Source organism: Rhinopithecus roxellana, chromosome 10 (assembly GCF_007565055.1).
Source record: "Rhinopithecus roxellana isolate Shanxi Qingling chromosome 10, ASM756505v1, whole genome shotgun sequence".
NCBI classification, from domain to species: domain Eukaryota; kingdom Metazoa; phylum Chordata; class Mammalia; order Primates; family Cercopithecidae; genus Rhinopithecus; species Rhinopithecus roxellana.
In genome coordinates, this window is record NC_044558.1 from 10,504,592 (window position 1) to 10,531,602 (window position 27,011).

The following is a 27,011-nucleotide window of genomic DNA, read 5'->3' on the forward strand; positions in this document are numbered from 1 at the left end:
TCCTTGGCCCTGCTGCCCTGGAAGGGGCGGGGATAGAACTGTCCCAGGTGTGTGTGGGGACCACCTTCAAGGAGTGGAAGGCTGGCCTGAGGCCACGCGGCTGGGGCGGGGGCTTCTGTCTGCCTGTGCTTCATCGGGGGATGGCTCCACCCAGCCCCTGCACCAATGTGCTCTTCGATTCCCTAAAGAGGCTTCCAGAGAAAAAGGCAGCACAAATCAAGAAAAAACTCAGCAGAAACAAACAGTACACTTTTAATTAAGGACCTGTAGCTGTGCAGGATACAAACATCTGGGCATCAGTGACTTTCCTCTTGCCCCCGTTGGTCTCTAATGGCGGCAGAAGATCCCAGCTGACCACGGCCCCTTTCTCTGGGGTCAGAGGGAGAAGACAGGTGCAGTCAGCAGGGGCAGCTGTTGCAGGTGGGAGGGATATTTTCGCACAGGAAAAAACGTCTCCGTGATGACACGGGGTCTCTGTAGTCATGTTGACAGCCTCATGGCCCTTGGCATAATTGATGGTGTGGGGTAGAAGGTGTCTTGGAGTTTGTTTAAGTGGTTGAGAGGGAAGGAGGTGCCACAGACTTGGAGGAACTGGTGCGAAGCCAGGGAGACACAAATCCAGGCAGGGCTGTGGGATGGGTTAGGGAGCAGGGCAGCAGAAGGTGTGACTCAGGAAGGAGGGGCAGGTGACAAGCCCCTGGGCAGGAGCCCTGTGGCCATGGGATCATTTTAAATTGAGACCAGAGGAGGGGAAGGTGACAAGCCCTGGGCAGGAGTCCTGTGGCCATGGGATCATTTTAAATTGAGACCAGAGGGTGAGCAGTCCAGGGCAGCTAACCTTGGCTAGAAAGGGCAGAGGCAGACGGGCCTGCTCTATCTCACCTCTTAAGAAGGTGGGCAGGATGGAGATGCCATAGTGGATGCCACAGTTGCCACAGCCTCCTGCAGAGACCAGGCAGGAAGCCTGGCTCTCAGCCATGCAGGATGGACAGAAAGATTCTATTCCAGGAGGGGAGCTGCCCTGGAATGCCCCAAGGACAGCCAGGACCCACTGTTTCTTCAGGATTCCCCCATTTTCTCCTACGGGACCTAATGCCTGTGCCTGGGTCCTGGCAGCGCTCTGGACTCCACACTCTTCTCCTGGGTTTCACCTTTGTAATAGGATCCCTGTTGACCAGGCCCACGACAAATACTATCTCCAGCGGGCAGGGCAAAGGAAGGGCGCGGTGCCAGGCAGTGGTGTGGTTGTCCATCAGGAAGAGGCCGACTTCTCCCGGTGAAACTGGGCAGACAGAAGGCAGTGAGAAATGAGATCTCGGGGTGGGGAGACTCTCAGAAAGAAAAAGGTGGGACTGACCTTCTGCACAGCAGCAATGGCAGGGCCAAAGGTAGCTTTAACCTCCACACGGGCTCGGATCCAGGCCGGCAGCTTAGCCAGGACAGGGGGCCGGGCATATCGCTGGTCCAGGAGCACTATGCTGGCAAAATCCTTCTGGTGCCTGATGGCCCTGCCTGCACAGGAACAGAGGCTGGGGCACCTGCCTCCCTCACAGCACATTCCCAAGGCGTCCTCTTCCCCTTCCTCAGACTTAAGGACAGAGCAGGCAACCCCCCTTTCCTGTTCTCCCCTTCTCCAGCTCCCATCTGTCCCTCCAGCCGGAGGCAGCTGGGCTCACCTATGGACTGGTTGACGGCCTTCATGCACAGGTTCTCCACCAGATTCTTCCCTGGGGGCGCCTGGCCTGGGGCTCTGGGCTGGGGGTGGAGGGGATGACTCATCAGGACTGTTTCCTGCCTGCAGCTCTCCCTGGGAAAAGACCCTGCCAGGCTTTGGAGCCAGACCAGGAGGCTTCATGGCCAACGCCAGCAGCACGGGCCCAAGTGACATCACAGGGAAGATCAAGAAGGTGTGGAGAGGCATCCGAGCCTCCGGAGGGAGCAGGAGACGCCAGCACAGTGGGGAAGGCCCGGCTGTATCAGCCCTAAGGGCGACACCACTCCCACCCACCGCCCACTCTCCTCTCACCCTCTGCGACACTGGGGTCACTCACGAGGGTTTGATCCAAGTAGGCCATCTTCTCCTGCAGCTCTGGAGACCTGATGTTGGGGAAGGGCATGCCCACCATCACCACACACCTGGGGGGAGGCAGGAGCCCAGGGCGGGTGGACGTCAGGACCTCCCGGGTCATCACCCACATCTCACCAGCTGCTCTGTTCTACCCCTTCCTCAGCCCTCTCCGACAGCGATCAAAGCTTTGACCCTCCCTGCTCTGTACCTACCACCTGGAGAGGACTTGTTCAGCTGAGAGACCCCATCTAGGCCAATGGATTGGGTACTGAAACCGCAATGGCCAGCCTGATTTTCCACCTGCTCTCCCAGGGCCAAACCCAGAGCTGCTGAGCCCCTCCCTCCAGCTGGCTGGTCTGAGCAGTCGCAGCCCAGTTGTGGGCTCTAATGGCAGCAGACACAGGCAGGGGCCCAGCTGCTAGAAGTGACGGCCGGCCACGTATCATAGCCCAGGACAGGAGCAGAACCACTACTTACCGGCCTAGGTTGTCAGAGAAGTTGATCCCTTCACTCATCTTTCCTCCAACAACAGAGAGGAGAAGAGCCCCCGTCACCCCACCTCTCTCCTGGCCACAGGCCTGCGGGAGACACCCAGATGCTGGCTTGCCGAGCCAAAGCTTGGATGTCACCCACGTTTCCAGCTGCCACCCCCGCACCCAAGCTCAGCATTAATGCCCGCACCTGAATGCACCTGGAATACGCCAGCAGCACCTGCTCCACCTGGTGCGCGCTCTTAGGTTCCTGGAATATCTGAGAAAGACAGAGGACATCTCCCAGAGACAGGTTCAGGGTGCCAGGTCTCAGGCCTGTTCGTGGCCTTGTGTTTTCTGGCCAGGTGACTGAGAACCTCACAGCCAGGGGCTTTGGGGAAATCCTCTGCAATCAGGGACTGGGAGCAGTGGGGATGAGGAACCAGAAGCCTGTCCTGACTCCATGAGCACAAGAGCTCCCAGGAGGACTCAGCGGCACTGTCCTCAGGAGTGGGAGGGCCGGCTGACAGGCCACTCACCTTCTTCCTGGCAGCCAGGTGGCCCAGCAGGCCACCCTTCTCCCAGTGGGCATGGACCTGGTGCAGGTACTCGTAGGAGGAGAAGAAACAGACCACCCCTCCAGGAACCACGCTGCACAGGTTACAGAGGATGCGACCCGCCTCGTCCATCTAACAAAGGAAGAGAGGAACCCCCATGGAGCCACGTCTCAGTCACCCACAAACCATCTTAACCTGAAACTCAAAAGTGAGGAGAGACCCACGGCAGGACTACAGCCAAGGAGGAGGACTTGGCTCCCCTGGGTGGGAACCACAGGGTGGTAGGTGTCGCTTCCCACCAAACACACTCAGCCGCTGCTGCTGACTGTGCCTTTCTGACACACGTCACAGCACTAGTGTCCCTGGGGGCCTTCCTACTGCCCTGGCACTGAGTCCTCCCGTCTTCACTCCAGGTTCCTGATGGGCACTGCAATGACAATCAGGGGCTGCACGCCCCAGGAGATGCCCCCCAAGCCCTGCATCCCTGCCACCGGCAGGAGCAGATATAACCAAAGGGCAAGAGAGCCAAAGGGAACCGGCAGCTGTCCTCTGCGTGAGGCATCCTCAGGGCATGCCTGGAGGTTTTAAGAATATGTACTTCGCAGCCTAAGGGGTGAGGGGCGGGGAACTCAGACCTTCCTCCATAAGCATCTAAATCGATGCCGCTCATTCTGTGAGGCTCTATAGCGGGTGGCCCCTCCCCACCCCGCCCCAGCCCCATGCAATTTCCCCAACACCTGAAAACACTCAGGGTAGGCCAGCGTGCCCCTGCCCCGGAAAACCCTTTGCTGCCTGAGCCCAGGCTGTGGCACGGAGAGCTAGCTGGGACTGACCATCTGAGGCAGCTCTCTTTTCTGGAATGTGAATTCCAGCGGCTGGTCGGAGATCCCGCTGCAGATGACAAGGGGCAGGATATTGTCTGGAGGGATCACGTGACCTGGTAAGAGCCAGGAAGGGGCAGAAAACTGGAGATGCAGGGGTGCTGTGAGACACAGTGCAGAAAGGGCATTTCCCCGCCCCATCTTCCAGCACAGGAGCAGCGACTGACAGCGCTCACCCACCCACCATCGCCAGTCACCCTGGGCAGCAGGAAGCAGGGAGCAGAGCAGGAGAGCCTTGGCGAGCGCACGAAGGGCAAGGGTCCCATCCCGGGGTCTCCCCCGCCCCTGTGCCTTGTTGCAGTAAGAGGTTACACGCAGAAAACAGGGGCCAGAACCTGACCTCTAGCCTGCCCCACCCTGGGCACAGCTCCTCACCACAGGAAAACTCCACCACGCGTTCAGCTTCCACCCCGGCACAGGCCAGCAGCTGCTGCCGGAAGTCAGACACCTGCAGACCAAGGCCACAGCGTCACGTGGCCCCTCAGAGGCCCGCCAGAAAGGAAGCGAGAAGTCTGGGCTAAGAGACAGCAAGTACACACAAACTGAAAGAAGAGGTCAAAGAAAAGGCTGACGGCAAACTAACAAAAAGAAAAATGGTGACTGACACCCACTGCTGAGAGTCTCGTTTAAACTACGTGCAGGAACAGCAAAGGAAATCCAGCAAATCTGGCACAGTCACTCTCAACCCTGGCCATGCAGCAAAATTACAGTGAAAATTTTCAAAAATACACGTGGCCAGGTCCCAGCTCAAACTACTGAATAAGAATCTCCAGGCTTTCACCTGTTAAGATAGGCAAAAATCCAAAAGTAACCACTCTTGTGGAGAAACAGGCATTCCTAGACATTGCTGGTGGGATACAGAATGTCCAATTCTTATGAAGGGGAATTTCACAGTAGTTAACAAATTAAATGTATTTATACTTTTAAACCCAGGATCCCATATTTAGGAGTTTACTGAGACTATACAGCCCACAAATACCAAACAGCATGTGCCCCGGGCCTTTCCCTGTAATCGTGCACCCGCCTATCCAGACAGTACTGGTTGAATGAGCTCCCTACATCTGCCGGACGGAGAACCACGCAGCCCACTAGGGGAGCAATGGTCGGGACAACTGACTAAGATGCCTTCTATGTAAATAAAACAGGAAAGGGAAAAATGAAGACACATTTTTGCTTATTTGGGGGAAAAAGAAAGACTGCAAGGACAGGCGAGTAAAACTGACTTCCTGTGGGGGTGGGGAATGGGCTGGAGAAGGATGAGAGTGAGGCTTTCCTGAATAGATCTTTTTATATTAGCTTTGACTTTTGAACCATACAAATATTTACATATTTAAAAACTACAAGTCAGAAAAGAAAAAAGCATATTCTAAAATTGAAAAGAAAATGAAACAAAAACAGCCTAGCTCTCTATCAAACGGACAATAGAAGCACACGGAGAGAAGCCTGGTTCCACACGACTTTAGAGCCTAGTGACCAGACATCCTTAGTGGGTCAGACTCTTAAGGGCAAAGAGGAAAGTCAATTTCAATCAGAGAAGTAATATTGGTATTATGATTTCAAAACTTTTAAGTATATTATAGGATAGAGCAGATAAGTATGTTAATGTGCCACAAACGTTCAGGCTTAAGAGTAAAAGAGGTACAATATAAGCTCAAGTAAACAAATGTTTTGATTTTTACTTAGAAATACCAATATGGGCCAGGCGTGGTGCCTCATGCCTATAATCCCAGCTCTTTGGGATGCCCAAGGCTGGCGGATCACCTGAGTTCGAGACCAGCCTGGCCAACGTGGTAAAACCCCATCTCTACTAAAATTCAAAAATTAGCCGGGTGTGGCGGCACATGCCTGTAATCCCAGCTACTCAGGAGGTTGAGACACGAGAATCGCTTGAACCCAGGAGGCAGAGGTTGCAGAGAGCTGTGATCGGGCCAATGCACTCCAGCCTGGGAGACAGAGCAAGACTCTGTCTCAAAAAAAAAAGAAAAAAAAAAAGAAATACCAGCATAGATTCATTCTGAAAACATTTCCTAGATCTGTATACTGAAATGCCCCAGGAGCATGACAAACCCCTAGCACCCACAGCTTGATCTCTAAACATCACTCCCCATTACAAGAACCCAGGGTGGCTTGGAGAAATGAATCCAGTGTGGGGGCAAGGACACCCATGGTGAACCGAGGACATTCTGTTGTGCTGGAGGCAAGACTGACCGGGCCACGGCGAGGACCTGACCTAGCAGGAAGGGGCTGTCACATCAGCTGAGACAACGTGAATGTCAGAAACAATAATGACTATAAACTACTTTAGTATGCTGAATGAAGAGAACTATGAATCTATACATACAAAAATCTAAAAATCAAAAGCTAAGGCAGCTGGGGCTGGGAAGCACTGCTTCAGGATTCCCAGCAGGTTTTCGTCCAGGAGGCCCTTTCCTAGGTGGGAGTCACCACTGTGCAGAGATGCCATTACATTCATCCCAGTCATGCTCAAAACAGAAAACTGCAAATAACCTGCACATCTAGTGAAACAGGAGCAGCTACATGAAATGCTATATATCTGTGTACCTGGAATCCAGCACAGCTGGGATACTGAAATACGTGCATGCTTGCTGACAAGAAGACAGGTTTATGACCCTCTGCTGCTGAGTGAAAAGAGCTAGTTCCAGTGACAGCAAGTGGAGGGAACCGCACTTTTGTTTTGAAAATAGGTATGCACATAAGTAAAAATTATGCCTACAAAGACTATTATATTCATATACATCAAAATGAACCTTTTAAAAGTGGAATCCTAATTTTTTTCCTTGAGTTTCAAACCATAGAACAGCTTTCTCTGGGAGACATGTGATCCTGGGGCTACAGAATGGAGCAGCAGAGGAGTCCCCGCTGCCCCTCCAGTCTAAAAGGCACAGCAGTGAGACAGAATAGCAGTGTCACCCAGTGGACAGCACTGGGCCTGCTTGAGCTGACCCTTTCTGGCTTGGGGCCCCAGGAGAGAATAGGACTGAAAATGCATCTCTCCAAAGCCCCCATCTCATCCCAACACATGGGGCACAAGGGGCTGGGAAAGGTGTCCTTACCGGCTGCATGGTCCCCCCTGCAATGACCACTGCCCGGCACTCCTTCACCACTTGGGCAAAGTGCACAGCTGGATTCAGGAGCAAAAACTTAAGGGTGCTCTGACTGAGGCTGCCTGGAAAAACAGATCGGTGGGGAGGTGAGTGCAAGCAAACAGACACTTCTATTGTCCCAGCAAAGAGGGTCCCCAGGTGAGTCCAGGTCTGAGGTACAAGTGCTAGTGCTTTCTCTTTAAATTAAACACCATTTAATCTCTAGGACAACCAGCCCACAGAGGTGGACCATACTATCCTCTCCATTTTCTTTTTTTTTTTTTTTTTTGAGATGGGGTCTCAATCTGTTGTCCAGGCTGGAGTGCAGTGGTGCAATCTCGGCTCCCTGTAACCTCCACCTCCTGGGTTCAAGTGATTTTCCTGCCTCTGCCTCCCAAGTAGCTGGGACTACAGGTGTCCGGCTAATTTTTTGTATTTTTAGTAGAGACGGGGTTTCGCTGTGTTAGCCAGGACGGTCTCAATCTCCTAACCTCGTGATCCACCCGCCTTGGCCTCCCAAAGTGCTGGGATTACAGGCGTGAGCCACCGCGCCCAGCCTATCCTCTCCATTTTCATACAAGGAAACTGAAGTTGAGAAAGGAAACAGTCCAAATCACAAAGCTCATAGATGACAAAACCATGACCCAAACTAAAGCCCATCTGCCCCACAATGCAAGCTTCCCTTTGCCCAAGAGGACTCCCATCCCAGCCCCTCGATCTCCTCCTGTCCACCTCCACTGCTTGCCCAGGTCACAGTAGGCCAGTGCCCACTGCACTGCTTCCTCCGAACCCGGAAGTTCCCAGGATGGAAGGAAAGAATCCTTTCACACTGCGGCTCCCTGGCTCAGCTTGGCTCCTTCCTGGGAACTGAACCTGGCCAAGAAGCACCTGATTACCTTGGCGGCTAAGGATGACCCGGCCGTCCTGGTTGGCTGTAGTGAGAGCTGCCAGGAAGCCTTCGATGTGCATCAGTGGGGAAGCTGGTCGCGGGGCACCAGCCTGACTCTCATCTGCGGGGGCTGCGGGGGCTGCGGGAGCTGCAGAGCAGAACGGGGAGGAGGCCTCCTTGCGGTCAGGTCCACATGCAAGGAACGGACGTCTTTGCCCAGGCTTGCAGCTGGCTCTGCTTGCCCACCCCACTGCCTTACCTTCAGTCGTCCTGGGCTGCAGGCTCTGCAGGAATTGCTGAAACCCAGCCAGTTTGGGCTGCTCCCGGGATGAGAGCACTGCTCCATACCGTTCTGTGAATCCAAAGAGCTGGGTGGAATGAGAGAGAGCAGTGGAGAGGAACGAGGATCAGCCATGAAAGAGAGGCTGGGTGGATCGGAGGCTCTGCCAGACCCAAGACGCCTGCAGCACACATCCCACCACCCCAGCAAGGCCCACTGCACCAAGGAGGGTGGAGACGAAGGGGACTCCGGAGTTCCCTGAGGGCAGGGGAGGAAAGCATGGCAAGGGCAGGGGGTCGGGGCACAGGTGGGTCATGTTCAGGACCGTAAGACGTGAGCAGTTACCTTTCTGCTGATCATGCTCTTCTCACAGTATCGCTGCACCTGCAAAAACCAAGCCCAGCTGTAGGCATGTGTGCAAACTGAGCAAGCTGTAATCTTCAAAACAAAACAAAACAAAACAACACACACACACCACTTTTACCACCCAGGCAGCACAACGCAGTGCTACCTTCTGAGGCACCCGGAGCCTTCCTGCCAGCAAGCCTGTCATCCCCTCTCCGAGGCCACCCCCTCCTCTACTGCTCCTGCCCACAATGCAGTGTCTTCCTCAGCGGGGAGACCCTCTTTCCAAGTGTTTCTCAAGTCTAAGAGTGCTCAGTACAATTTAGGTCCCCTTGGCTTTCCTTCCAGGTGACAGAGTTAAAAAAAGGAACTATGAGCAAAGCCACAGAGGAGGTGATGGCTGGGGTCTGCTCAGGGGCTGGGGCAGTGCCACTAAGTCGGTGCATCCAGTATGTGTGGTTTGGGGCCAGATTTCAGCTGGGGATGCAGAGATGGGGAGTTTGGAGCCTTTAAACTGGTTTCTAAAAAGAGTGACATCCTTCGATGAGGATTCCCTTGATGGTGGGTGATGAGACCCATGGGAAGAAGAGAGGAGAAGGAAAGCAAGAGGGGCAGAGGGATGGCGAGGAAGGAGGGCCTGCATGATGTCCCAGCTGTGGCAGAAGCGCAGGGATGGCCGGACTGTCTGAGGGCCGTCGGGCTGGCGGCTATCACAGGCATGTGGGAGACAAGGGAAGAAAGGCATCAAGGATGACCTGGATCCAGCCTGTCTGGCAGGGATGGTGGCAGTGACAGTGACCCAAACGGGTAATTCAGTGGGAAAGCTGGTTTTAAGAAAAAAAAGACAGGCAGGATGGGATGAATGCGGGGCCCCAACTCAAAGCAGCCAGGTTTGGACGCTGTCTCTGCCGTGTGCTATTGGCTCACTTGGGGGAACACTGTGCTCGCCACCCTCTTGAAGTCACCTCCCTGGGCCTGTTTGCTTTCCTTGCTGGGGCAAAAGAATATCCTAGCTCAGAACCACAGCACATGGCATGCCGCTAGAACACAGGCAGAACCCTGAACCCGGGGGCAGTCACTGCTGCTGATTTGAGTGACAAAGTTGGGGTTCAGGCGGCAGTGGCCATGTTCCATGTGGGGAGTGCCAGGTATGCAGACCTGGAGTGAGCAGAGGTCTGAGGCTGCAACCAGACCCAAGGCCCACGTGGGAAGACGTGATGAGTTGCACAGAACAAATCAACGTCCTGCTCCCGTCCATAAGCCTGAGAGACTGTGCCAGAAGACGGAGTGAGGTGGCGAGGCCCTGGAGTCTCTATCTGTTCTATGAGGCACCAAGAAGTCTCTTTCTCACCCACCCCTGTCGCCTTCACCCTAAAGGAAGACGACTTTTGTCTCGCAGGCATGCTGCGGATTAAGGGTGAGTACATGTCCATGTTTTGCTTTTTCTTCCTTCTATAGTCTTAACACAGGACTCTACCCACAGTGGTGACAGGAAGGAAACTGGATGTGGAATGTGGAAAGGTGGAAACCTCTACCTTGAACAGGTTGATGTTGTCAATCTGGCTCTGGAAGAGAAAATCGTTGATGGTCTTCAGCTCTGTCCCTGAGAGCAAACACATGAAGGGCCTTGCGAGCTTCACCCTGAGCCTCAGGTTTCAGTCCCAGGGTTAAGCTCAGAAGTGGCTCAGATCAGCTCTGGGCCCTCTGAGGGCAACTCTCTTACCTGTCTGTGAGAGGCTCTGTGTATTGGGATTTTGCTTAATGTTCCCTAAAAGAGAGAATGGAAATAGGTCACAATGGTGGTTCTCTGGCCCTTCAACCCTTCCCTATCTTCTCTCCCTCGGCACTGCACATCAAGTGAGAAGAGCATCCCAACTTGAAGGGCTTTGTTTTGTTTTTCGCTATTTATAGCATGCAAAGGACCCACCAAGAGGGCAGGTGGGTCCAGGAGCCTCCCACCTCTGACTCACGTGCTTCCACGTGCAACCCAAAGCCCTGTAAGTTCATGTTTTTCACCCCTTCTCCAGGAGGCCAGGACACAGTGGCCAGACCAATGCATGCAGGGCATGAGACCACACAGGAGCTGCCCAGGACACGTGGGGAGCCTGAGGCAAAGCAGAGCTGGCGGCTCAGAGCAGCAGCACGAGACCAGCTCCCGCTAGAAGCTCCCACAGGCTTTCTGCAGCTTCCACTTCCACAGATGCCTTCCAAGGGGGTGCCCCATCGTAAAAGAAGGGGACACGACAGGGTCATGCAAAGAGGCATGGGAGCCGGAGTCAGAAGATCCCAGGCTGGGCTTGGGAACCGTAAGCAGCCCTTGCTCGGAGGTCTAATTTATGCGTCATCAACAAGGATTCAAATGCCAGCACTGCTTTCTCACAGGGCACACAAAACCGCATATGCAAGTGCTTCGAACACCCCACAGCACTATGCCTATCACGGAAACACTGTGTGTTCATATGATGCTATATCCTTACTATCCCCTCAGAGCAGGGCCTGAAATAGAAAGTCCTCAGAACATGGGCAGAGAACCCAAGGGTCTAAAAAAAGCTCAAGTCAGACAACTCAACCAAGCTACAAAGAACAAGAATTTTCTAAATCAATGACCAAGACCCTTCTTTTTTTTTTTGAGATGGATTCTCACTCTGTTGCCCAGACTGGAGTGCAGTGACACGATCTCGGCTCACTGCAACCTCCGCCTCCCGGGTTTGAGCAAGCAATTCTCGTCTCAGCCTCTGGAACAGCTGGGACTACAGGCCACACCAACACTCCCAGCTAGTTTTTTTTGTATTTTTAGTAGAGATAGGGTTTCACCACGTTGGCTAGGTTGGTCTCAAACTCAGGTGAATCACCTGCCTCGGCCTCCCAAGTGCTAGGATTACAAGCGTGAGCCACCGCGCCTGGGCGACCCTTCTTAAAAACAGAGAATTGAAGCGTCCTGATGGGCAACCAAGGAAAAAGCAGCCCGGCAGGTTGTGCAGACCGGGGGTCAGCAGGGGGATGGGGCTCTCACCCCCCAGCACAGCCACGAATTTCTCCAGCAAATACAGGATCTGCTTCAGGTACATCAGGTTCTTGGCCTTCAAACGCTTCCTGAGAAGAAGCCAATGGACATTAAGCAGTGGTGCCCTGATAGTGACTCAACCCGCCCGCCCCAGTGGAAGCCTTGTGCCCGGTGCCTCTCAAACTGGGTCACAAGCTACAAATCCTTTCCCAGAGAGCAGGTTGGCCATGGCGCCAGGCCTCAGAGCCAGTGGTCAGTCCCCAGCCTTCCAGGTCTGTGTGCAGCACACACCATGATGTGCCCAGGACATGAATGGCACGCAGCTCCACCCCACCACAGCCCAGGCCAGAAGCGGGAACCAAAGTGCTGCCTCTCTGAGGCCGATGCAGGGGGCCGCCAAGGGACTGTCCCACTACCTCAGAGGGTAACACCTCACCCGAATCGCTCCATGTACTGCAGCAGCTGGGAATGGGCCTGGCAGAGCTGGGGAAAGAACACAAACCAGGCTCTGGGCAAGCAGCCGAGGGCTGAGCTGCTGACATCTTAGATTCGCCTAGAAGATGCTGGCCCTGGACACACAGGAAGCCACCAAAGGGAGGAGAGGGGGCTGGGTGCAGACAAAAGGTATAGGTTTCCACAGCCCTTAGGCTGGTGGGAGCTCAGAGAGAGGGGAAGGAAGGGAAGTTTTCCTCCAGCGTCCACTGTGGGTTACAGAAAAGCAAGAGGCTGAATCCCTCAAGTACGGAATCCCCTGCTAGTTTCCACTGGGTTGGGAAAAGACCTGGAGTCTACAAAGAGTGATGGTTCAAGGTCACCATCACATCCCGGCCTCAATTCAACCCAGGCACAGGTCAGCAGAGCTGGTGGGATGTCGTGGGGGGTTTCACAGTCAGAAACCAGTGGGCATACCCCCGCTCCACACTCATGAGCTGCATGAGCTTAGGACACAGCTTGACCATGTCTGAATCTCCAAGTTCTCAATGTAAAACAGGAACACAACCCCCATGGCAGAGTTAGCGTGAAGACCAGAGACACCTGGTGCCATGCATGGCGCACGATAGGTCGGCAGGAGGAGCCTGCACTAATCTTGAGCATTCCTCAATTCAGTTCCCTCCAGGCAACTGCAGTAACGACAAAATCCAACCCTGAGGGGACTTCTGCCTCACTCATGCCATCTCCTTGGCTTACAGAACTGGCTGCTGGCATCCAGGGTTGGAGGGACTCAGGAGCATGGGGGCGGGTAAGGTGCAGGGAAACGAGCCACTCTGCCGTAGCGGGGTCCCCAGGATGCAGTGGAAAGTCATGGTCAGCCTCCGATGAGGTCACTGCCTTGACTTATGCACCCTCTAGCAAGCCCCACCTCCGAAGGAATTCTTGGCCCAGGTGTCTGGAGGAACCATGCAAGTCCCTTTAGCTCACGGCGGCCCTGGCCCGGGGAGGGGAGGCCCACACACCTGGGAGCCGCTGACCTCCACGCTGTGCATGCCCGTGATGGTGTCTATCAGGTTGTGCGCTTCGTCGATGATCACCACCTGTTCCTGCAGCCGGATGCCAGCAGCCTGCCGAGTGGCGGCATGCAGCAGCATCTGATAGGGCAGCACCACCAGCTGGGAGGGGAGATGAGGCCACCTGAGCAGGGCGGGGCTCCCCTGCAGGAGCCTTGCCTGCCTGACACTGAGCTCCTGATGTGAGTACTTCTATTTCCTGCCTGGACTGTGTAGCGACATTCGAAAAATAGAGTGTAGCAATGGGCAAGCTTGCCTTGAGCTTTAAATGAAAAGCCAATATACGAAACATAGGAAACTGGGGCTGGTCTGAATCCTGAGTAAACCAAGGGCAGGGGTGGGTGAGGGGAACCCCTGCTTAGCCTTGTCCATGTCCTCAAGGTTGCCCCGGAGGCCCCCAAGTTTCTGCGAAACACCTGAAAACCACTGGTGCACCAGGAAGTGGCCCCAGCTTCTGCTCCCGGAGCTGCTATTTCCCAGCTGTGTGACTCTGGAAGAGCCGTCTAACCTCTCTCTGGAAGAGCAAAATAGGGTTGATATATCCCATCTCAAGTGAGGGTTGAGTGGAGCTGGGGTAACAAAAATAAAAGCAACTCTGCAGATCTTTAGGTGTTTGTTGTTAGGCAAGTTTCCAGTTAAAGGAATACTCATGTAAAAAATGAAATACCAGAAAACTGAATGGCCCCATCACTCACGGTTGGTGAGAAAATAAGTCACTTAACTTTTCTGGGCTCCAGTGTCCCCATGCATAGAATTTCACCGGAATACTCTTAACATAAAAGCAAAATATGGTCAAAGTGCTCTAAAAATTAAAAAATTGTAAAGATTTTGGGCCATATGATGATATTTGTGTATAAATGCCTACAGCACTAATCTTGCTCTAAAGGCAAACAGACCGGAGGGAAGGCCTGGGACATCACGGGGCCTGGCAGCTTCCCTCCGTTTCTCTGTCAGTGCCCACACAGCTCAGCAGGTACGCTGGTGAGCATTTAGCTGCTGTGCAACATGGTTACTTAGTTCCCCGAATCTTTTAAAATCTTAAATTTTTTCTGGATTATACAGCATTTTCCACAAGTGATATCCTGTTTCCAAAGTCACTCAAATTAAAGTAGCAAGAAAATAGTGGAACTGCACCCACCAAATAACCATGAGATACTATTTTTGATCTGCTACATTAGCAGTTCTTCCTTCTGTTTAAAAATCAAGAGAAGTTGAGGCAGAGAAGACAGTATTTTCACGTGCTGCAGGTAGGTGTATGTTAGGAAAGCTTTCCAGTTACAAAAATGAAAAATAGGAAAACTGAATGGTTCCATCGCTGACATGTGTCATCACATGATAGGCATGGAGGTTGGGAGCATCACTTGGAAAGCCACTTGTAAACAGATTTAAGTACCGCACTCCTCTCGGCTCCTGGCATCCTCTCCCTGTGGTTTCACTAGGAATGCACATGCTTCCTGGCTCCTAAATACTATCCCCAGTAATGCCAATTGGCCCTGCTACCTGGAGCCCCCAAGGGATCCCACGCGCCACCTCCAACTCACGCATCAGGAAAGAATGGGTTAGGTACTGTCAGTCTGAACATAGTAGGTGGCATCCCCCAAAATACAGTGTGATGAAGACTCTCCCCTCATGTCCTAGACCACAGTGAGAGCAAGCGCAGCTTTCCGGCCCTGCAGGGCCCTCACCTGGGCTGCAGGGATGGCAAGGCGGCTCCCGTAATAGGGACAGGCCCGGGCCTCCTTACCAAGGGCCAGCAGCTGCTCAATGTCCTTCACCTCTGCCAGGGCCTCATCCCGGAGGAGGCCCATCTGCTCGTGGTTGTAGAAGGGGCAGGCCGCCTGCTTCTCCTGCCTCCTTCTCTTTGGCTTCTCCTCCTCAGCTCCTTTCTTCTTCTCTGAGGGTGGCACAGGCACAAGGAGAGAAAAGGGAGAGGACAGCAACTGTCCATGGGCCCAACAGAGGGTTCCGTAATGCTGAGACCCACTTCCATGGGGTGGGGTCTATAAGACCCTCCCAAGCACTGCCTACAGTCGTCTCACTGGAACACTATTAAGGTTTTACTTTTGTTCTCCAGAAAGAGCCTATAAAATCATCTCCAAACCAGTGATTCCCCGACACTGACCCAGAGAGTAGGAACACTGTTTCCCAAGGGGACGGGCCTCAGGAAGAACTGGGGTCTCCTCTGCCATTCTTTCTATGAAAGACACTTAATGGTCTTCGGTCACTGCCACCCCCGCCTCACTCTCTCCAGACCGCCTGTGGCTACGCCATGGTCCTGATGGCTACCGTGCCTGCTTCTCTGCATGTCCACACAGCGATCGTTGATAAGCTGCACAGAACCTAGGCTTTTCACGTCTTCATTGACACAAAGGTTCTGCAACAAAGGAGAAAGAGGCAAAGAGATGGTGCTGCCTACATGACATCTAACCAACACAGGTGGACCTGCCCCGCCTCTCCTTTGCCTTCCAGTGATGGGCCGGCCAGGCCAGGGAGGGGGCTGCTCCTCGCACTGGTCTCCCAGGCCTGGACGAGGTCTCCCAGGCCTGGAGGAGGACGACAAAGCTGTGGGGAAAGGAGCAGGATGGCCCCTGGTGGAAACACTGGCCACTGTTTACCTGCCGGGAGCCAAGGGAGACCAGCCGAACATCCCTGCCAAAAGGGCTCTTCTTCACCTCATGCACAAACTGGGCCAGCTGGGAGTGTGTCCGACTACAGTAATAAATCTAGCAGAGAGAAACAAAGATGCTTCAAAGAGGAAACCAAAACACCCCATGGCATTCTGTAACATCAAGGCACGCCAGGGCCTGAGAGGCTGAGGGAAAGGGAGTGGCTCCAAATGCACAAAGCTGAGGCAGGACAGCGATGTCCCACATCAGGCATCTATCGAGGGACCCAGGGGTTCCCAAGTCACCCACAGCTCCAGAAGTTCAAGGGAATGCCCCAAAGGCAGCTCCTTCCACAAGTCAAATCCAGCCTCTAATCAACCACTTTGGAGGGTTGGTCAATCTTAGGACACGGGTGACCATCTCCCACTGCAAACAGTCCCCACTTGGGGAGGGTGGGTTGTCGGTGGGGGTGGGTGGGGAGTGTGTCACACACATCCCCCATAGGGAAAAAGGAAGGCTGAGCAGAATACCCTCTCTCTACTCCTCTAAGGCAACAGTGAAGGGAGGAAAAAAGAAAAATACAGAGAAAATACCGACTTCCGACAGAAAACAAAAGTCATAAATCAATGAAACCAAATGGGAGATGTCAGACCACACATAACCCATATCCCTCCATGCAAATCGGAATACGGACAAGGGGAGAAGCACACCATGAGAGACCCAAAGGGTAGGACACTCCTGTCTGTCCTACCCACACCACCCGGGAGAAAGAAAACACCCAGACTTCAGCCCAGAACAGCTGCTCCTCGATGCCCTGGCATGGCAAGCATGGCCCTGCCCCCAGGAGAGGTCTCCCCCGGCCCCGAACCCAGGAGACGTCTCCCCAGGCCCCGAACCCAGGAGAGGTCTCCCCCGGCCCCGAACCCAGGAGACGTCTCCCCCGGCCCCGAACCCAGGAGAGGTCTCCCCAGGCTCCGAACCCAGGAGAGGTCTCCCTAAGCTCCGAACCCAGGAGAGGTCTCCAGGGTCCACTGCAGCTGGCCAAGGGAGCAACTTGGGACCAGGGTTGCATCTGGGAAGCCACAGAGTCCAAGTGCTGGAATCTCCTCTTTTGTGGAGACAAGGGTGAGAAGCAGCTGAGTGATTCCAGCCTCCTCCCCAGGGGTGCAGGGCCCAGTCCATAGGCCCCAACACAGCACCAGCTGAGGACACTCGTGTTACCTTAGTTACATGTTCTTCCTCCAGGTCATCCTCATCCTCATCCTCATCCACTCTGTGTGAGAGAGAACAGAAAACAGTCTTCTCTCAGCAAACTCAGCAAAATGCACTGAGCATCTGCTGAGCGCTGGTGATGAGCCCTGGTCATTCCCAGCAATGGGTTCCACCAAGGCAGCAGGTGCTGCTCGCTCAGAAACTCCCCCAGGCAAATGCCAACCCCAGCCTCCCATGGCCACTTAGGTCTGTGGGTGGGGAAATATAAAAAGGAGAAAGGGGCTCAGCACCCCCAACCCAAGTCTTGAGTTGGAAGCCTTGGGGGTCATGGCAGGCTGCTCTCCTCTCTGCCCTCCCTCCAGCAAGCTGGACCAGTCTGAGGTCCTGGGGGGGATATCTGCTCTTCAACACCTCGGGCCTTTGGATGTTCTGTGACTGGAATGCTGTCTCCCCTTACCAGCTCCCAGTCAACTCTGAGATAGCAGCAGCAATGTCACCTCCTCCGGGAAGCCTTCTTTGACCTTCCCTGGTAGGTCTGGCTGCTCTGACACAGATTCATGGCCCCTGCTCTTAACACCTATCTCATTCAAAATCGCTTTCTCTCAGTCTATCTCCCTACAGACTGTCATGTCCACAAGGGAGGACCCAGGTCAGCCTTGATTCTGCTGAATCCCTGTGGCCTCACCTAGAGCCTGGCATGTGGTAGGAACCCCATGACCATCTCCTGGATGAAGTCACAACTGACCGACCGAGTGAACAGAGGACGCTCTCACTTATGACCAACTAGTTACACCTCTTCTTCTGTCAGCGCCTCAGTCTGCCCTTTCCAGCAACGCAGGAAGAGTCCATCAGCACTGGGTGTTGGCAGGGAGGACAGCCCTGCATCCCATGGCCCGAAGCTGAGCCAGCTTTACTAGTCTACGCTCCTTAGAAACACAAAACCATCTGACAGGCACACACTACCTATGGGAACATCACATAAAAAGAAAACATTTTTGTTCACCTCGAAATTCCTTTCTAACAAAGCAGAACACAATTGCCTTGGCTTATCAGAAGAGTAATTATTACAGGCTTGGCTTCATGGTCACTAAAGGGCAGGCAGCTCTATCTTAAAGGCTTGGATTCAATCTTATGTCGCATGCTGGACAAAGCCAGCAGGAGCTCAGTGAGCGGCTGGGTGTGTGAAGAAATGAACAGCAAAAATTTTCTATTCAGAACTCAGATCCTCTGAGGCTCACGTCATCTCCTGAAACGCGAGGGCATGGCAAGCCCTGGAAGCTGACCTACAGGATCCATGGCTCTTGCCCAGACCTGAAGGAGCACTTTGTTCCTGTAATATTCGCCACCTCCACTTCCACTCAAGTTCTCTGCCTTGTCCTCACGGGCTCTAAGGAAGAGGAGGGGTAGCAGAAACACGATCTTGGAGGCGGGCAGGAAGGGTTCATGGAGCACAAGCTGTTTATGAGCCTCTCTCCAGTGAGGCATAAAGCAGCACGGTGGTCTCTGCCCTGGGCAGGGGCAGAAGTCGAGATCTGCATGGGCAGCCTGGAATTACACTACTGGACTGGAACGGGGCAGCATCTGCTCATTCACATCAACTCGATTTTACTGAGCACACCCCTACGCCAAACGCTGGGTCAGCTCTGGGAATACAAAACTATAAAGACGTGGTTCCTGCCTGAAGCAGCTCGAGCCCAGCCAGGGAGAGGAGGCAACAACAGAAGCACAAGCGGGCGTGTGAGCAAAACAGAGAAGCTGACACCCGAGGCCACCCAGATGACACCTGAGCCAGGCCTTAAAGGAGAGGAAGACATCTGCCAAGGGAGGAGGGCAGGGTGTTTGGCCACAGCACGTTGCATGAGCAAATCCTCGGACAGGACAGAGGACGGCCTGGCATGCTGGAGGAAGGTCAGGGCAGCGGGGATGCTGGCATCTGGTGGAGGGAGGCTGGAGGTGGCGTCAGAAGGCGCCCTGCAGACAGACTGTGAGGGCCGGGGATGAACCTTCAGGAACATCCACAGAAGGTCTCCGGTCTTGCAGTTACCCTCTGACAGATGCGGTGGCCAGGGTGTCATGGGACACATGGGACCCATCACCAGGTGCAGCCCCCCACCCCATCCACATCACCGTTTGGTTTTCCTTGTAGGCAAACACGCTGATTTCACATAGGTGCTATTTGTTTTCATGTCTATTAACTGTCCCCTCCATGTCTTCTTCCCTTCTACGTCCACAGCATCTGGACAGTGCCACACCCAGAGCAGACACTCAGGGATGGTGGTGAGGTTCCAGTGTGAATGGGAACAGGGCTGTCACCAGGGATCCTGTGGGCCCGAAATGGCCTGGGTGGCCTGCTCAGGGCTAAGTCACCCAGCAGCGCATGGCTCATCAAGTGGAAACCTCGAGTCTGGACCAACAGAGGCCTTATGGCAGAAGGAAAGCTCAGGCTAAGGACGCCTTGACGGTTGACACCTCACAGGTTACCCAGCGCAGTCAGCTGCCTCAGAGCCTGAGATCTAGAGCCAGGCCGGCCGAGTTCCAGCCCAGCAGGCCACTGTCGAGGCTTGTGGCCTCAGCCAAGGTGTCTCCCCTTGTGGGGCCGGAGACTCCTTGTGTATAAGGCACAGACCCAAATGTTCCTGCCCTGCCTGAGCTGCCATGAGGACAGCTGAGAGGACACAGGCCAGCCCAGTGACTGTCCTCACTGCCATTGGCAGTCATGGATCCTAGGAAGGACCCGGCTTAGAGCAGAGGGCAGAGGCCACCATGCCTCTCACCAGGTGCTTCATGGCGTCTGTGGCATGAGGGAAAGAGCTGTCTTCAAGAGTGTGCCCTGGCCTGGGGCACGGTAGCGCTGCCGCCTCTGTCTCACCCGCTCGCCGCCTTTTTCTCCTCATCGCTCTCGTATTCGGCAAGGACCAGCTCCTCCTCCCCAGACTCCAGCTGCTCCGGCCGCTCAGCCCCCAGGCCTGTCTCTAGCATCTCTCTGCTGAGGCGGAGGAGATGCTCCGTTTCTTCTTCTTCCTGCCTCTGGACAGGAGTAGTGGAGGTGGGGAGGGAGGAAGAAGTCTCAGCACCAGTACCCACCTCCCACGTGCCAGATACAAAGCACACCACGCCCATTCACATGGGCCTGGCTGCCTGGCTGGAGAGAGGTCTACTCGCAGGATCCACGCCTCAACCGCTCACAGCCCAGCTCCTGTACGGGAGCACATGGCCAGTGAGGATTATGGAGGGGAGACTGAGGCCCTGGCCACGCATCCATGAGCCTCCAAGCAGAGCGACCCTGCCTGGACATAAAATCCTGCCCCCCAAGAAATGAGGCTCACCAGGCGCTTGGCTGCATATTTGAACTGCGCCCTGTGCTGCAGCCGCTGCAGGCGTTCTTCTCGCTGCTTCCTCCTGGCCTGCTCCGCCTAAAGGAGGCAGACATGAAGGAAAATCACCAGGAAGCCCTAAACCAGGCCTCTCCTAAGGAGTCTGGGCCGCTCAGCCCGGTGCCTCCTCACCTGGGGCAGCTCTCCTTCCCCAGCCAGCACTCAAGAGCTGCCGCATCCACTCCCGGGACCTCAACCCTGCAGGTCCCAGCCTCACTGCTCACTGCGGAAGGCTGCACACTCCTCCCAAAGCCACACGCTCTCCATCAGATCCATTTGCAGCCATTGAACCATGTTGCCAATGGCGATGAACAGGTCCTTTCCCAGGTGAGTAATAAATGGGAACCAACAGTTCCTTGTGTGGAGAAGGCCTGCTGACCTCCAGCTCAAAAAAGATAGCAGCAGGGCAGCACCGTCGACACAAGGAGCTGATGGAAGAGCTGAGAGGCACGGCAACAGCAGAGGAACACACACTACCTGAGTCTCGGAATCGCCCCAGAACAATTGCTGAAGCCATGTTTCCTCCATCACTCCCACTTCTGGATACCCCTGGTCTCACCTTCAGTCGATCCACCAGGTCCCTCTCTTCTTTCTTCTGCACAAACTGAGTAACCCAGGCTGGCTCTCCAGCAGGCCTCGGGGTGGCTGCAGCCCCTTCGCAGGAAGACAACAGACACAGGGATTCGTCTTTCTCATCATGTAAGGGGCCAGTTCCCGTTTCAAGGAGTCGTGCCTCTTCTTCACGCTTCTTCTGTTCAAAGTCACGGAGCCAGGAGAGGGCTCCACAAATAAGACTTAAGGACTTTCCCTGCAGAAAGAAAAATGATCTTCAGAAACAGGAAAACAACAAAGCTTCCCACATGACCTTTCCCCATTTTAATAAAAGCTTGAAAGAAGGTCTGGCTGTACATATGAGAGGATGCTGTAAGACCAGCCTAGGAAAGGAAAGGAAAGGAAGGAAATTAGCATTAGAATAGCCAGGAAAAACAGAAAAGAAGGAAGAAATGAAAACTGGGCCCAAGCAGCAGGAAAGAGCTTCTTTAATTATCCAGCTCACTGTTCTGAAAACAAATTTAAAGCAGTTTATCAGATTATATGTAAATATCGCACATAATTAGAAGGTGAGACATTAGACAAAAAGCCCCCCAAAAGAATTAAGGCCCCCAAATGCTAAGCAAGAAATCCCATGCACTTGCCAACGCGGAGCCTAGCAGCCACTCAGCCTTCATGCAGCTCCTGTGCGGATACAGGATGATTAGTCACGAGGGCCAAGGTTTACATGTTTTTTTATTTTTTTTATTTTTTAAAGCAAACTAATCACTCTAGAGGACACCACTCTCTCTGTCTGTTTTTGAGAGGAGGTCTTGCTGTGTTGCCCAGGCTGGTATGGAACTCCTGGGCTCACACAATTCTCTGGCCTCAGCCTCCCAAGTGGCTGGGACTATAGGTGTGCGCCTCCGCACACAAACTGGAAAACACTACTCTTGACTTACGACCAGAATTTTCCGTGAGCTTGATTGAATTGTATTCCTCTAAATTCCTATGTTGAAGTCCTAATCCCCAGTGTCTCAGAATGTGGCCTTACTGGAAATAGGACCATCGCAAATGTAATCAGTTAAGATGAGACTATTAGGACGGGCCCCAGCCTGAAGGGTGAATATCCTTATTAGAAAGGGGACACGTGGATGCACACATGCACAGAAGGCAGGTGATGTGACGACACCCAAGAAGACGCCACCTATAAGCCAAGGAAAGGGGCCTGAAGACATCTTTTCCTCGCGACCCTCAGAAGGGACCAGGCATGCGGACACCTTGATCTCAGTCTCCAGCCTCCAGCGCCGTGGGACGTCAGTTTCTGTTGTTTAAGCCCCAGTGTGTGAAGCTTTCCTCTGGCAGCTCCAGGGAACCAATACAGTTCTTCCGGAGAGGACCCTTCAGGGAGCACCACAAGGAGGTGGCCCTGGTATCCACAGGGGGACTCAGCTCAGGGGAGTCTCTGGAGGAGCCCATGCCTTCTGCTCCAGGCAGTCAGCTCTTCCAGCCTGCTGAACCCACAGGGGATCTCAGAGGATCCGGGGCGGGGTGAAATACCTAGTTTGACCAGGGTTGGGGCAGCAGTGCAGCACAGGAGTCAGAGCCTCGAGGAAGCTCTGACTGAGCAGAGGAAGAAGACGCGGAAGCCTGGAGTGCAGAAGACTGAGATGGAAAGACCTGAGAGGGAGAAAGATGGGTTGTCAGGCTAAACAAGGTGAAAGGGGTCAGGTGCAGTGGCTCATGCCTGTAATCCCAGCACTATGGGAGGCCAAGGCAGGAGGACTGCTTGAGCCCAGGGGTTTAAGACCACCGGCCTGAGCAGCATAGTGAGATCTCATTTCTGTAAGTTAAAAAATTAGCCAGGTGTGATGGTGCACACCTATAGTCCCAGCTGCTCAGGAAGCTGAGGTGGGAGGATCACTGGACACCAGAAGGTCGAATGATCCATGCAGTGAACCATGATCTTAACACTGCACTCTGCCCTGGGCAGCAGAGCGACACCCTGTCTCTAAAATTAAAATAAACAAGGCAGAATGAACATGCACTCATCTGTGTCCCAAAGCACACTAAAATTAACCAAAGTAATATGGAGGCTTACACCCACAAAAACAAAGAAAGTGGAAGGAGTAATATGTTTTAGGAGAGAGGGAAAGAAGACAGAGACATGGAAGTGATTTGGCAGAGACACTCAAGCCCAAGTGTCCCCAGAGACTTCCCCTATTCACTCTCAGAAAGACTCAGGAAGTGATAGGAAAGGCAGGTCACTGAAAACAAAGGGACGGATTGAAATTCTTTTCAAGAACAATTAGATCCCCAGGTTGCAATCCCTGCTCCTGCTCCTTGCAGAAGACAGGAAGTGGGCTCTCAGGGGAAGCTGAGCTAGGAGAGCCCTGGAGGCAACAGGCAGAGTGAGGAGGCAAGGGGGAAGGGGAGGAGGCCCAGGCTGAAAGCAGGTACTGAGGGGGACTCTCCACCTGGAGCCTCTTCCCCAGACTACCTCTAGGAAGACTGGCTGTCAGATTTCAGCCCTTGTACCTGCTGGGCCAGAGCTTAGAGGGAAGACCGAAGACTCTAGGGAAAATCCCACAGATATGCTGGCAACTGAAGGCCCCCAACAAAGGAGCCCAGCCTGGCAGCCACAGCCAGCCTGCCCTGCAGACTCAGTCTTTCTGTACCCTGTTCTTCAGCATACACAGGCAGTCCAGGGCCGCCAGACGTTTGAGGAAAGCCTCCAAATGGACATATACCCTGCTGTGGTGTGGGTGCGGCTGTCTGTCCCCAGCAACACTCATGCTGAAATCTGTCAAGTCAGTCTGAGGAGTAACTAATTCAAATGACAGGGAAAGGACAGAGGATTCCAGGAGGGCTCCACGGTAAAAATGGAATTGGTCACTGCTGTGGATTAAATTGTATCCCCACCAAAATGCATGTTAAAAAAAATGTTTTCCAAGAACAAAAACAAAACAAAAGAAGCTGTGTATGGTGGTGTGCACCCGTAATCTCGGATCTTGCCAGCCACTAGCTACTTGAGAGGCTAGGATCGCTTGAGTTCGAGACCAGCCTGGGCCACACAGTGAGACTCCCCATCTTAACAAACATATGTTGAAATCCCAATCGCGCCATGGGACTTTACTACAGATCCGGCCTTTAAGGGTAAAGGAGGTCATAAGGGAGCAGCAGTAAGGGAACAGCCCTCGTCCTCATAAAAGAGAAAGACACCAAAGATCTGTTTTTCTCCTCCTCTTTTTTGCTTGTTCCACAGCAAGAAGGCAGCCATCTGCAAGCCAGGAAGGGACCCCCTCCCCAGAACCAGAACCCTGCCAGAACCTTGATCTTCAACTTTCCAGCCTCCAGAATGGTGAGAAATAAAATCCTGTTAAGTCACCCGGTCTATGGTATTTTACTATGGCAGTCCTGGCCGACTAAGACAGGAATTTTCTGTATGGAAAATTGTACTGAGAGGCCACTGGATGATGTGGGAGGAACTGGCATAGGTATATTAAAAACTGAACTAACTTTAAAAAGGCACTTATTAACTCTGAAAAAACAGAGTATTAAGACATATTGTTCAAGACAAAATTATGCTCAAAATGTAATAACACACTGGTTCACTCAGCAGAGACTAAAACTTAGAATTACATTTGAAGGATGGGGAAAGAGGGGGAAAAGAGTTTGTAAGAAAGCCGTATCATCTACCATAATAGGAAGGCACCAATGACTTCAGCCTAATTTTTCTCGGACCATGGAACTATGTTTAAGACTTTAGGCCGGGCACGGTGGCTCACGCCTGTAATCCCAGCACTTTGGGAGGCCGAGGCGGGCGGATCACAAGGTCAGGAGATAGAGATCATCCTGGCTAACACAGTGAAACCCCGTCTCTGTTAAAAATACAAAAAAAAAAATTAGCTGGGCTTGGTGGCGGGCACCTGTAGTCCCAGCTACTGGGGGGCTGAGGCAGAAGAATGGTGTGAACCCGGGAGGTGGAGCTTGCAGTGAGCTGAGATCGCGCCACTGCTCTCCAGCCTGGGCGACAGAGCGAGACTCCGTCTCACAAAAAAAAAAAAAAAAAAAAAAAAAAAAAGACTTTAATAGAGGAAGTGACTATTACCCAGAAAGATAAACTGAGACTACTCTGCCCAACTTCAAACTATGAAAATCTCCGGACAGGCAAACAGGAAAAGCTAGCACGGCTGCCGTTACGTTGTCTTTATCAGTATCTCTCACTATTCATACTCACAGTGCCGGTTGGACTCTCAAATATCCCAATCTTGCCAGCCTCCAAAACCCGGTAAAGCTCTGCCATGAAGTCTTCCTGGATGGAATAGGGCGTGAAGGGAAAAGGAAAATGGATGGTACCAACTTTCTGTGTTTCATTAGCCATGGACCTAGGAAAAATAAATACAACATGTTAGCTCTCTCATGGTCCAGGAAGAAGTGGCTTGAAATCTGCAGCAGTATCTACGAGCCGTTTCCACACTTGTTACCAAATTTCTCCTTGGGTTGTACATTTTTCTGGGAAGCAGAGACCATGTTCTTTCCGTCCTTCGCAGGTCCGCATGAGGCCATACCAGAATCACGCGATCCACCTAGCGACATGTAACGAATGACTCGAGCAGAATGCAGACCACGAAAGCCCCTAAACCGAATCTCCCCTGCCATTTCACCGTGGCTCCGACACCTTTCTAATGCCTCTACAAAAGGCTTAGAGCTCTCTTCTCAAAGACGAGCACCCCTAGGATCTAGGGTGTTGCTTATAATTACTTTCTTCTCCCACTTCTCTGCAGTGCACATTCACAAGCCGAAGTGACTTCACTTTATCCCGTTGTGAAGTCCTGGAAAATCATGACTTACAGGCAGAGGACCATGAGCACAGCTTGTTTGGATGGCGCAAGTTAACGTACACATCCTTATAAGTATCTTTAGTTTGCTCCTTAGTTCATCCTAGCCTCCATTTCCAGCACCAGCCAGAGCCGCCTCCTACTAATTTTTCTGGCCTCAAGACGTATGAACTTTCTGTTTGGCTCCAGACAGAAGAGCTCTCTTCACAGTCACGGAGCTCTGGCTGGAACAGCTTTCCAGTACTGAGACCAGGCATTTCTCTTTCCTTGCTAGGCTAAGGTCTAAGAAAAACTCTGCTCCACGTCGACGTCATCTTTTTTTTCTCCTCTTCTGAACCTAATTATCTCTGAGACAGTGTTTATCTCTCCTTTCTTCCTTGAATCACCATCTGGAGGCCTGACTCTTCCATCCTGGTTCCCACACCTCTCTCTTTAGAATTCACTTCTCCAAGCTATTTGCCAGGTCTGTCTCTTCTAAGCACAAATGTTAGTAAGTCCCAAACCTATTTTATTAATACTAATAGATCGAGAGCCCATCTTTATAACTTTGGCCTTAATAAGAGTAGTGATAGTGTCACTATGTTTACGAGGGGAAAGGTAGTTGCCACGATGCTCTTCGGTTTAGGGGCAATTAACATCACTACAGATTGGTGGCAGTTTATGGATTTGCACAAGAAGAGAGAACTCACAGAACTAGCACTATTTTACGCTCTGTCTTTACAGAGGTGTATCTGGCTGTTTTGTCAGACATTCTGGGGACAAGAAAAAATGAAAAAAGAAAAACATGACTACAGAGGTAGAGGAATAATTACAAGAAGGGTAATTAAAAAACACTATGACAATTCAATCCCGAGAGACGGGTATGGACTAAAAAAGCTTTAACACATGAAGGAAGGGGAAGAACGGTACCTAACAAATTTTGAGTATCTGCTACATGTTAAACACTCTACACGGTCTTTTGCTTTTCTTATCTCATTTAATCTGTACAACACTATAAGGATACAGCTATCGGATAATGATTCTTATAGAAATTAATTGCGCAAAGTCACAGCTAAAAAGTGGAAAACCAGGGATTCGAATCCAGGTCCAAATGACTGTGCTTTAGTGAAGCTCATCCGGTTGCAAGAGATATCCAGCATAAGTAAAGGGAGGTTCACTGAAGGGACGTTCACAAACTGAGAGTAAGAATTGAAACTATCTGGGAAAGCCAAAAACAGAAGCAGACTAAACCGCCAAGGTAGCTCAGACTTCAAGACAGCTCCAGGAACGTCACCAGCAACACACACCCACGGGCTTCACTCTCCTGCTCAGCCAGGTGCCGGACACGCCACAATCTCAATCCCT

General features: G+C 52.8%; 1 protein-coding gene across 8 annotated transcripts in view; it reads right to left on the reverse strand.

Annotated features, from left to right (window-relative positions):
• Positions 1–228: 228 nt before the first annotated feature.
• DDX11 (DEAD/H-box helicase 11) overlaps positions 229–27,011 on the reverse strand; it is a 29,547-nt gene continuing 2,764 nt past the window's right edge. For 2 of the 8 annotated variants that reach the window (XM_030938900.1, XM_030938905.1), the window contains exons 2-26: positions 25,067–25,141; positions 20,855–21,103; positions 20,248–20,334; positions 19,791–19,948; positions 16,931–16,982; positions 15,719–15,826; positions 15,390–15,477; positions 14,789–14,997; positions 13,053–13,205; positions 12,035–12,081; positions 11,608–11,687; positions 10,318–10,362; positions 10,130–10,197; positions 8,595–8,633; positions 8,229–8,337; positions 7,977–8,117; positions 7,051–7,163; positions 4,352–4,424; positions 3,929–4,032; positions 3,078–3,227; positions 2,750–2,818; positions 2,546–2,646; positions 2,052–2,136; positions 1,677–1,755; positions 229–1,512 (exon numbers count right to left, since the gene is read on the reverse strand). In XM_030938900.1, coding sequence (XP_030794760.1) covers positions 1,253–1,512; positions 1,677–1,755; positions 2,052–2,136; positions 2,546–2,646; positions 2,750–2,818; positions 3,078–3,227; positions 3,929–4,032; positions 4,352–4,424; positions 7,051–7,163; positions 7,977–8,117; positions 8,229–8,337; positions 8,595–8,633; positions 10,130–10,197; positions 10,318–10,362; positions 11,608–11,687; positions 12,035–12,081; positions 13,053–13,205; positions 14,789–14,997; positions 15,390–15,477; positions 15,719–15,826; positions 16,931–16,982; positions 19,791–19,948; positions 20,248–20,334; positions 20,855–21,103; positions 25,067–25,141 — 2,742 coding nt within the window. In that variant the 3' untranslated portion in view covers positions 229–1,252. Of the gene's footprint in view, positions 1,756–2,051; positions 2,137–2,545; positions 2,647–2,749; positions 2,819–3,077; positions 3,228–3,928; positions 4,033–4,351; positions 4,425–7,050; positions 7,164–7,976; positions 8,118–8,228; positions 8,338–8,594; positions 8,634–10,129; positions 10,198–10,317; positions 10,363–11,607; positions 11,688–12,034; positions 12,082–13,052; positions 13,206–14,788; positions 14,998–15,389; positions 15,478–15,718; positions 15,827–16,930; positions 16,983–19,790; positions 19,949–20,247; positions 20,335–20,854; positions 21,104–25,066; positions 25,215–27,011 lie in introns of all 8 variants that reach the window. The other 6 variants (XM_030938903.1, XM_030938902.1, XM_030938904.1 and 3 more) reach the window with 5 other exon arrangements.